Here is a 12242-nt window from a genome sequence, read left to right as displayed (position 1 = left end):
TTTTCTTTTTCTTTCCTCCCTGCTATTTCTCCCCCTTAGTTGAGGAATCCTCCAAACTATTACTTAAGCTTTTATCTCCCCCTTAGAGAAGGAATGTATGCCGTTGTCTGAAGCAGTTCTCATATTTCACATGGTTGGAAGAGAAATAACAAGTAGTTTCTCTTTCTTCCTCACTGTGAGTGTGTGATTCTGTTTAGTGTACCTCACATATGTTTCACTCTTCTCTCCACTCGTGTTTACACTCATTCTCACAAGTGTATCACTCCTCTCATAGCTCCAAAATTCAGATGTACCTGCAAGGAAAATCACCTTAGCCATCCTTAAGGAGGTCACATGTGGTGCAATGGGAGTTCGCAAATCCTCATCCTTGTTAAACTCGTCAGATGAATCTGAGTCATAATCTACAAGTTGCTAGTTTCCCTTTTAGGGTTCCAGATTTGAACTCTGGGAAGGTAAACAATGATCCACCGAATTTAGCATAAAGATCAAAGTTCCCTTCTAATGTCTGTGAAGACATTTCCTTGTGACTTATCGGGTAATATCTGAATCATTGTCAACAAGTTGCCGATCTGCACCTATGTCAGATCCACTATCCGCAGATGCATCCAGGGGATTTAATCCTGGGGAGGTAGACACTGACCACTGACATATGGCTTTTGGATCAGTATCATCTCCTAACACCTGTAAAGGCAATTGGTTCATTAAAGAACCTTGAACAATCGAATCTGACCTTAAAATGGTCGAAACTCTTGTTTCCTTCAACTCATCCTTTGTGTGTAAAACCTTTCTTGTGCATCAAAAATTGTTTATGTTTGAGGTGGTGACACTACATCGGATGCCTTGGCCGACAGGCAAATTTCAATAGACACACCCTGTTGAGAGAATGAATCTAGTAACTGTTTTTGTGCCTTTTCAGCCATTACATCTTTTTGAGAAGATGTATGGGGGCTAGCAGTTGTCTCGGTTTAAATACTACTCATCTTTGTAGGAGACAGAGCTGCTGGGTTGACTTCAGAACATTCCTTATGTGGTGCACTAAGGCACTATCTCCCCCACGCTCATTCATACTTCATTTTAGTGGTAAGAGAGTGTTGGTTGGTTCTGTTTCTGTGTTTGTCTTTACAATCTGGGATGAAGTTGTGGGTTTTCAACCTCATGACTGTCAATGAAAGAAAGCCATTGGAGACCGAACCTGTATCACAGAACATATGGCAATATAGAGATAAAATGCACTTAAGATCTATAATGAATGAAAATTATACATTTAATCTTTTGAGAGAAATGATGTACAATAGTGATTTCAAAAGATTTTAAATGAAATAAGAAATCACTAATGTTGAAAGAAGTTTGAGTTTAATGATAACATTACCAGCTTGTAAACAGCCATATCCCTCAGTTAAACCTTTGTTGTTATCTCCAAAGGTAACCACTGGGCCAGCTTTCTCAACCACATTTGATAACAGGGCTCTATCTTCGGTAATATGTCTTGACGATCCGCTGTCAAGAATCCACACTAACGGTTCCACCTGTTTACTGCCCTGCACTACAAATGGATTAGACCTTCTTCGGAACCCAAACTTGATTGGGTCCGACATACTTGTAGAATTGACCTTTGTCAGGAAAAACAACATTCTTAACTTTAATGTTCTCAACTTTCTCAATGACTGGACATTTGACCTTGTAAACAGCCTTAACAAATTTTTATTTAAGCTCTGGCACAAATGTCTCCTTTCTAGCCTTAGGAGAACTAGCAGTCTTAGACCTATCATGCTTCCTATTATTCACATGCCGACGAGGAGTAGTCTTATCACTAGAAATATGCTTATCATTAAAATAAGCATACATCAAATTAAAAGCACAAGACATATAATTAGGAACACCACATGCTTTATGAGAGGGATTAACAACATGCAAATTATACATGGTAGACATGGCATTTTTGTTATTCAACTCATGTGTGTCTGAGTTAGTCTCACTTGCTTTCACAACTTTGACTGGAGCTTTCGACACACTTGACTTGGAAACAACCTTCTCATTAGCACGATCTTCAGCACGTATTTCTTCTTGAATAATAAAGGAGGTCTCATTAAATGGTTCAACAATTGATCCTTTATAGAGGGGTTTATCAACACCCTTAAGCACATGTGGTACTTCCCTACCTTTAGCACAGACATGAGGAGGGGAGTTTATGCCTAATTCTCTAATAGCAGCATTGTAATCAAAACCTATTCCAGATGTTTAATTAACAGCTTGCTTACTGTAGGAGTCTTTAGCCTTCGAACAAGAATTAAAGTAAGCTTTAACCTTAGTTTCAAGACCGGTGATCTTGTCTTTGAGAATAGTTTCGAGTTGTCTATAACAGTTAACTCTATTCTCTAGAAAAGATACTTGTTCTTTTAATTTGTCTTGATTGATGTGCACAAGTCTTAATTCATTGACCTCTTTCTCAAGGTCTTTGATCTGCTGACTTAACAGTTCATTATCACGACGAGCACAATCTAAGGAACCTCCTAGATGATAAACTAATTCAGCATCAGTAAATTTTACCTCTTTTCTCGACGATGAAGTATTTCCATCAATAGCCATAAGAGCAAGATTCCCAACTTCTTCATCTTCACTATCAGTATCATCCCAGCTTCTTCCCTTTGCCAGATAAGCCCTTTCAGAGTTACTCTTCTGATTTGAATCATAAGAGTTCTTCCTTACTTGCTTTGGCTTCCTGCATTCTGTGGCAAAGTGTCCCAACTCATTGCAGTTGAAGCATCGAATGGTGCTCCGATCAACCATCTTCATTTTGTATCCACCACTGCTGGTGTTAGAGGATGAAGATCCACCTTTCTGGAATCTGTTGTAGTTGGACTTGTACTTGAACTTGGGATTTCTCTTAAATCTGACATTGGAGAATCTCTTGACAATCTGGGCCATTGACTCATCTTCCAATTGCTCCAGCTCTTCCAAGGAGTAAAAATCATCATCGGATTGATTTGTAGTAGGAGGATCATATTCTGCTACTAACACATTTTCCTCAGCCTTGGAAGACTGTACCATTCTCTCTGACTGTTGAGATTGTTATTGTTGTTGTTGACCTTCAGCTACTAGAGCAGTAGATGTGCTGACCACTCTATCTTTCCCGTAGACTTTCTTTTGCTGAATCTGCTCCAACTCATAGGTTTTAACACACCATAGAGCCTTTCCAAAGAAATCTCACTCAGATCTCTCGCTTTTCTTATGGTAGTGATTCTATGTTCAAGATGAGTTGGCAGTGTTAAAAGGAACTTTTTGTTGATCTCCCTGATTGAATAATATTTTTTATTTATGTTCAGGTTGTTGATCAATGCATTGTACCTCTCGAACACTTCAGTAATTCCTTCTCCCGGATTGGATTTAAAATGTTCGCAGTCAGAGGTTAGGATCTCTAACTTGTTCTTCCTAACTTCCTCTGTGCCTTCATTAATCACCTCAATAGTTTTCCACATGTGTTTAGAATTTTTACAATTCATCACATGTCTGTTCATCAAGGGATCAAGGGAATCAACTAAAATTAATTGAAGGCTGGCATCCAAGGAGGCTTCTTCCTGTTCAGCAGGAGTAAAATCCTGAGGATCTTTTGCATAGGTTCTAGCTTTGGTAATTACAACATTATCTTCTATAACTTCCGGTTCAATAACCATCGGAATTTTTGGACCCTTCTTTAACAATTTCAGATATTTGGGATTTGCAACTTGTAAAAACAAGAGCATCTTCTTCTTCCACATAATGTAATTTTCTTTATCAAATAGTGGAATTTTAACAGTTTCAACTTTTTTTGAAGTCATTATGAATTTTTGAATAAATAAAAATTCAAGGAGTTGAAAAATCACAAAAGTCTAGGATCTTGATTTGTTCGTTAATCAGAAGGCTCTGATACCAATTGTAGGTCCCAATATGTTTGTAGAAGGGGGGGTTGAATACAAAATATACCGTTTAATCAAATTTAATGTGGAATAAAAAAGTGAAACAAAATTCAAGTTAAATAAAACTATTATTAAACTTGAAAGGTGTTACAACAACGGTATCGATTACAAGGGATTAATCTCAAATAAATTATCACAAATCTTGAATAAATTCGACATGAACTTTTTCTATTTTTATAATAAAAAGATCAAATGCTAAAAGCAATTTGAGATTAAGTTCTAGGGATTTTGATCCGCTAGATAGTTACACAAGAACAAGAGAATGATTTCTAGTGGTTTGGATTTAACTTTGAAACTAGAAATTGATGATCTTGAATTCAGCAGAGAGATGAAATGTTTTGTTCTACAGCTGTTGTGTTCTTGGTTGGTTGAAGATATTGAGAGTCTCTGTTGAATGTCTGCTGCTTGTCTTTAAATTTAATCAACAGAACTGAAATGAACTGGCAAGACAATCTGTGAATTGGCATGACTTTCGGTGAGACAATCCCCTAAACTAGAATGACAATCGGTATGACTATCTCCCGAACTAGCATGACAATCGGTATGACTATCTCCTGAACTAGCATGAAAATCAGTATGACTATCTCCTGAACTAACAAGACAATCCCATAGCTAGTAGAACTTTCGGTATGACAATCAATTTGAACTAGCATGACTTTCGGTATGACTGATTGTCATACCAGTTCAATTGATTGTCATGCTGAATTAATATTGAATATGAATTCAAAATCAATTCTGAAAATTCATAATATTAATTCAGAATTAATTAATCAATTAATTCAATTAATAAATAAATTAATCTTTGCTGATATAATATATTTTCTTAATTAAACTATATGACTTAATTAATTAATAGAGAATTAATACTACTCTTCAACAACAACCATTCTTCTGAAAATCTTCTGAAAATCACTGTCAATTATGAATCAATTCCGCCACTTCAATGTTGACACTCGATGTACTGTCTGGTTCATGAGTGATTAACTTTCGTGACGTCTCTTCATGTCTTGACTTTGATAACTTGATTTTCTTCAGATTAAATCCCTGTAATTATCTAATACCCTGACAAGATCTCTGTCACTTGATAAAATCCACAATCTTGATTTATATCACTGAGGCTTGATCAATTTCTTGAACTTCTTCGAGTGAATTAATTCCTCAAGTCTGTAGATGAACAATATTTCTTAATCCTTTAACAGATGTTACTTTGAGAGATCTCTTTGAGGATAGATCCACTATTTACTTGTTACATTCTTATTTGAGTTGAGTTAAATCCTCGAATAAACAAATAGGCTATGACATATGCCTTTCAAATAGTATTAACTGCAGCAGTCCTAGCCAAATGTATTAGCCATGTAGCCAAGGAAAGCTAGCTTTGCAGTCCAACATAATGTCGACGTTACCATCAAATTCTTCTCACTCGGGTGAAATATATCACTATATGGGTTGAACTGTGAACCTTTCTTCCCTGGACTTTTGCTGATATGTTATTTATGCAGATTATACGTAGAAATTATGAGCTTTTATGTTCTAAGAACTTAGAGACAGATGTTAGCTTCTATCAACACAGAGATGATTTCTCACCAGATATGAAGATATGCAAATATGGGAAAAGGAATCTTGAATATCAGAAGTTTAATGTGGACTGACAGACTTTTTTATATCTTTTATTGTAGTTGAAACGAAAATAAAAAACATTGATGCACATTTTATTATAAGGAACTGTGAAAAAATAATTCTTGAGTTATGAGCATGAGAGTGAATAAATTTTACAAGAAACCAAGATCCATCCTTCTCAATATTATCAGAGAAGCTTCCATGTCCACTGTGACATCAAGAACCAGATACAAGTCAACTCACTCTATAAAAATAGTTAAAACAAATAAAAAAAACAGGACAAAATTTACCAATCATGGCCAAGAACAAAGATTTCCCGGAAAATGGTCCCCTGAGCTAGCCAATAAAAAGGCCAGAAATCCCAATTGTGCAAGTGCAATGCCATCATCAGTAATAGCAAAATAACAACAAAATCCCTCGTGACATAACTATAAGACCTCCAAGAATTCTTAACCCAACAATGCTTGGAAATAGTACAAACATATTATCAATACAAAAAATAACACTAAAATTACATAAAGAAAGGAGCGTAGAGACGAATTAAAAGAAAAACAGAAAAAAGAAGAACTATGATGTACTAACCTGTTTGTTCATTAGCAAATGAAACTCAATTAAAATCTACATGTAACCTGCAAAAAGAAAGAGAGAAAATGAGATTCTGAGATTTGAAATTTGAGAGAAGAAGAATAACAGACGTATATATATATATATCAATAATTTAACTCAATTTACAAATCAAGGAGTGATAGTTTCTATAGATAAGTATGAAATTCAAAATTTAAAAATATAACAAATAAATGAGCAAATCATGCATGATTGATTAGTCTAAAATCTTTTTCCATAGATTGCTTACTTTTTGAATTTCAAATTATAAATGTAGATTAAGAATATTTATACAAACATACCAAATCAATACAAAAAAATAATACTAAAATTACAAAAAAGAAAGAGTAAAAGAGACGACATATCAAATCAATACAAAAAATTATACTAAAATTACAAAAAAAGAGTAAAATGTCGAATAAAAAGAAAAAAATTGAAAATAGAAGAATGAGAGAGATAAATGTCTGATGTAATTTGAAATAGTGGTTTTTGAAGGTAGATATATTTGAATAGATAGTTTTATCGTATTCGTGGCTAAAATTGTGGATCTTGAGTAGCACACATATAATATTAATTGGGTAATTTAATTGGATATGAGATAATTAAGGAAATTTGAATTTAAAAAAATAATTGAATGTGTAAATAAAGAATGAGAGAGAATAAGGAAACCGATAATTATTATTGAATTAGTGTTGTAACAAATGTGAGAAAATCATGCAAATCTTTTCTTAGATAAGATGTTTAACTTTTAAAATTCAAAAAATTTCCATGTTTAGTATTTTGATGGGTAAAAAAATGGGTAAACTTATATAGATATATCCATGGATATATAGATTTTATACTTAATATGGGTTATGGGTAAATGTATTTACCCATTGGGTAAATTTTGTGTATATATCCATGGATCTAGTGATTTTATACTTAATATGGGTTATGGGTAAATGTATTTACCCATTGGGTAAATTTTGTGTATATATCCATGGATCTAGTGATTTTATACTTAATATGGGTTATGGATACCCATTTGGAAAATGGGTAAATTAAGGAGTACACTTTAAGAATATATAGATTAGGGATGCCAATGGATCGGAAATCCGGTTCGATCCGAAGGCTAATAAGGTGGATATGGATCAATTCAAAAAAATTCAATTCAAAAAATATATGATCCGATAATGATCCGATCCGATAAGTACCAGATATGGATTTAAACCGATCTGATCCGGATTATTTATTATATATAAAAATAAATATATATATATATATATACATATAAAATAAATTATATATAAGATATATAACATATTTATCTTATTTTTAACATATATAATTTATGACTGCATTTATTTAGTAATTAGGCGTTCATATTTGCTTCACATTTAAGAAGCTGCCCTGTTTTTATTTTCAGATCGGAAATTGTGTTTGTATTTTATTTTATTTTTAAAATATAAATGGATCGGAACTCCGGTCTGTGATCTGGTGATCCTAACAAATCCGGATATGGATCGGGCTATAAAAAATTCGACAAAAATTTGATCCAATCTGAATTCGGTAAAATTAAATGGATCAGGATATGGATCAAGACCGATCAGATTCAGATCCGATCCATTAACCGCCATAGGCATGGTACACGTGAAAACAATTTTTAAGTGAGAACATAAAGAATATCAGGTGAGAACATAAAGAATATTAGGAGGATATACGAGAGGACGAGAATAGTATTTTACGGTTAATGTTATACTCCCTCAATCCCTTCCAATTGTTTACATTTACGAGAAAGTGTCCGGCACGCATTTTAAGGTGCATAAAAAGTATAGTTATGTAACTTATTTTTATAATTTTCTTTTTCTGAATAAAAGTTGAATGTTTTAATTTTTATTCAGAAAAACAAAATTGTAAAAAAAAATTACAAAACTATACTTTATATGCACCTTAAAATGCGTGTCGGACACTCTTTAAAAACTGTAAACAATTGAAAGGGACGGAGGAAGTATTATATTATTAAGGCGTAAATAATATTGTTCTCGCTATTTCTACCTAATCATTAATAGAGCAGAGTAAAAAATCGAATTAAAACCGGAACCGAACCGAAATTAGGAAAAACTGGTCAAAAGAGATTCAAATAAAACCGAACTGAAAGCTAAAAACAAAAAATCGAACCGATTTAAATGGCTCAGTTCCGCTTATAGATTACAACTGGACCGATAAAAACCGAACCGAACCGGTTACTAAAAATAATAATAAAATATTGTTTACATGTATAATTTATATGTTAATATGTTATTTATGATTTTCTTTAATGCAAATGCTAGTGTCTGTAGTTAATTTTTGATAGTTTATTTAGTGCATTTTAGCGGTAGGTTATGAATTATGGAGATGAATTCAATTACAGTTACATACACGAACATGTTATAACCTGTAATCATGCAGTTACGTAAACCTGAACTTCTAGATCAGTTAATAATTCCAAGATACACGATTATTTTGTAATTTATTTTAGTTAATTTGAAATTCTAACAGCTTATTTGTGAAATATTTAAATTTGCACTAATTGAGCATTTTTTTTATATTTCGCATAGATACCATTAATTTTTCATTTCTATATTTATCGGTTTTGTAATCGAAACCAAATCGATTATAATCAAAACATGACATTTTAACCGATACTGCAACCAAATTCAAACAGGCAGTTGTGATTTTCAATTTTAAAAACTGAAAAAATATGGTTATGGTTCCGATTTTATGAGGAAACCGGGTCGAATGATTGGGGTGTGAGCTTATGAAATTTATGGAAGTGAGGATGATGTGTTTACATTATATTTAAATAGTGTATATGGGTAAATGGAAAGCAAAATATATAGAATAAAAATTGAAAATAAGTGAAGTAATTTGCAATTTGGATGGGTGATGCCCTCGCCATAGCAAAGTTGCAAAAGCAATAAGATCCTTCAACAAACACAAGGGAGAGGGCGTGAAACAAGGGGAGGACAGTAAGTCTATAAAAAGTTTCCAGGGCCCTGATTTATTGTATGTATGTTTTTTCATTAGCAACCACCACCTGTTTGAAATTGAATGACTAACTAACAACTATTTCCTCCCCAACTCCTGTTTTTCACCTTCCCCTCATACACAACATTCCCATTTTCTCTTGGAAAATATTCGAATATGGAGTTGAGGATTATTTTCATCTTGTTTACTCTCATATTCTTCAATTCTGCACATGCCGCCTGTGTTCCGCGCAATAATTCAACCTCGGCTCCCAACCCCCATGCCCCTCGGAATTTAAAGCCCCTGCCTCCAGCAGCACCAACCACATTACAAAGTTGTCCAGCACCCGAGGCAGCGGGCTTAGTTGATGCTGTACTGACTGCACTTCCACAGGCAACGGGTAACGAAAATCCTGAAATAAAAAATATATGTGATGCAACCGATTATCCTGATGTCTGTCTGGCTACACTAGGTCGATATAATGGACCAAGTGACATTCCTTCTGTACTTGCTATAGCAATCCAGGCTGGATTGGATTTCGCAAAAGCAGCAGCTGCTAATGCTGACAGGTTGTCTACCCAATCAGGGATGCCACCAAATCAAGTCGCAGCGTTGAATGACTGTAAAGATAGTTACGATGATGTCTCGTATAATTTCCAAAATGCATATGATGCGCTTCCTGCTAAAGACGTAGGAACCATGAATACGATGCTTAGTGCTGCCATAACGGATGTTGGGGATTGTATGGATGGATTTGAAGGAATGGATTCCCCCATGGCCACATTTTCTGACAAGTTAAAAATGATGGCTAGCAACACCCTTGCCATTATTGTACAATTAAAATAAGTCATGTATAAATTTATGGATTATGTAGTTACGAGTTTGATGGGGTTAGGCTTAACCGTATTATTTTCTCCTGTATTTGTTATCTATCGTATTGGAAGCGTTCTTCATTGGTGTCCTCGTGTAACAACCAATAAATCTTTATATGATATTCACCATAGAAGAGGTTTGTAGCAATAAACTGGTGCTTTCTTGCTCTCCTGTATACGATTTGCCAATTGTTGAATACCTTTCTGTATACACATTGCTTTAAAAAAAAATTATTTTATTTTGAAAAATGCCCAAAAATTGTCATAGAGACATAATGACTAAACTACCTCAATCAGAAAGAGAAGCCAAGATAAGTCAGGCATAGAGCTTGCCAAAATATGAGTATCAAACTATCATGTACAAGAAAATGTGCATTGCGTAGGCTAACTCCTTGGTGGGTAATGCACATTGTTAATATGCGTGTTACCTATTGCGCAATGGGTCCTGACAAATTCTTCAAGTCAGGCATGTCTCCAAATTTAATGTACATCAGTCCCTGCTGCTGATACGCTGAGGCAAAACAAAAGAAAAATATCCATGTTATTGATGCAGGTTCTTGCAGGTCTCAATGAGCCCCCGATTGAGCATCTCAGATTTACAGCTATTGGAAATATATTGCAAGAGAACAGGTTAGCAGCTGATGATATTTGTTGAGTCATTGAAACTACTCTGTGTACAACTGTTTGAGATGAATGCTCAGGAAGTTGCTGTCTGCCAGTCATCTTATCTATTACCTACCATGGTTCCAGAGTCAGATAGATTTGAATTTGTATTGAGAGTGGTCAGAAGCATTAATTCTTTTGAATTATTATGCTTTATTTTAATGTATGGGACGCAGCAATCAAAACGGTGTACTTGTTAAACTTTGAAAATATTGGTCCTGTGATACAGAACATTCTGGTTGCGAGGGAAAGGAGAGAATAACTCCATTAAGTAGATTTGAGGTTTGGAATGAATTTTTGCAAAGATTTGAGATGGTATAGTTCATATTAACAAGTCTTAATTTATCAAGCAATTTTATGATCTCTGTCTACTCATGGGTGTAAGGGAACACCGACACATTCCCTTTCTGCTTGGAAATTTGTTTGGGGTATGGTGCTCTTTTCTGATATCTATATCAGACTTCTGATGAACTGCAGACATGTTTATTTTTTTAAAAAGCATAAAACCCAAGAATGGACGTGTGAAGAAATTTTCAGTTAGCTGCTCAATCTTCCTTTGAATTTGTTTGGAGCTCCATTGTGTTCATGTTTGATCTCGATTGAGACAGGTCCTTTGAGGAAAGTATTTATGAAAAGATGAGGACTGAGGAAGGCTTGTAACTGTATAATTGAGACTAGACATCAGTTGCTAGTAGCTTTTTACTTGAAGAAGATGCAGTTGTTTTATGTTTCTAACTAGGCTCTGTTCTATTTGCAAGTTAATTTCAATCATTTAGAAGACATTAAATACTATCTGATTGTTGATTTTTTCAACTTTATAAAATAATCGGTTTATGCTGTGCAGTTAATTATCTGTTCTTATGCCCATCATTGTTCACCTTGGTTCTTTCTGGGAACAGGTATCAGATTGTTGGTCATATGCTGATAGAAATTGAAATGGTTTTGACGGATTGATTATTTGTTCAGGCAAAGAATCTCTCTTCATTTTTCCCCTCTTAAAGATTGTGTGGCATCAGAGAATTTGGTATAGTATCTAAATTTTTATGACATACTAAACAGCAAGCATACTTGCTCAAGCAATGAGTAATCTAATGGTAGTTCTTTTTAACATACACCGACAAACAATTCCTGTGATCCCAAAGTAATTATTGCTTAGTATACTGTTTCCTATCGTTAAAACAAGATAAAGTATTTGTAATGATTTCAATTCTCCAGATCAAAAGATAACCATAAAATACAAGATTGGTTTTGGCTTGCATTTTGAAGTGTCTGGACATAATACAATTTAATCTTCTAAATGATTACTTTTTGTTTATTGGTTCTGCTGGATGCCGTATAGCCGGCTCCCGGCTGATTTCACTATGCCTTAATCCACCAAACCAGTAACTAATTTGCCTTTTCTTCTGCCTTGTCCATTGTTACTACAAGTTCTTCCCTCCTGAAATATATGTCCGACCAAGTGAAAGGGAAACAGGATTATAGGAGGCTTCTTGTCTTTTTTCGCCATACATTTTTTCTTCATTTTAATAAGGTATCTGAGATATGAGTG

General features: G+C 34.3%; 1 protein-coding gene across 1 annotated transcript; it reads left to right on the top strand.

The window, feature by feature from the left end:
- Positions 1 to 9084: 9084 nt before the first annotated feature.
- LOC141661816 (uncharacterized) lies at positions 9085 to 10116 on the top strand. Its single transcript, XM_074468825.1, has 2 exons — positions 9085 to 9558; positions 9631 to 10116. The coding sequence occupies exons 1-2, from the start codon at positions 9336 to 9338 to the stop codon at positions 10002 to 10004; spliced, it is 597 nt and encodes a 198-aa protein (XP_074324926.1). The 5' UTR covers positions 9085 to 9335; the 3' UTR covers positions 10005 to 10116.
- Positions 10117 to 12242: the final 2126 nt, after the last annotated feature.

This window comes from Apium graveolens, chromosome 5 (genome assembly GCF_009905375.1).
Source record: "Apium graveolens cultivar Ventura chromosome 5, ASM990537v1, whole genome shotgun sequence".
NCBI lineage: Eukaryota > Viridiplantae > Streptophyta > Magnoliopsida > Apiales > Apiaceae > Apium > Apium graveolens.
Note: the sequence above shows the minus strand (reverse complement) of the source record. Positions and strands in the feature narration are given on the sequence as shown.

Coding starts and splice junctions, on each gene's coding strand:
- LOC141661816 (XM_074468825.1), top strand. CDS start 9,336: ATGGAGTTGAGGATTATTTTCATCTTGTTTACTCTCATATTCTTCAAT. Junction 9,559..9,630: donor TGCACTTCCACAGGCAACGG/GTAACGAAAATC, acceptor TGGCTACACTAG/GTCGATATAATGGACCAAGT.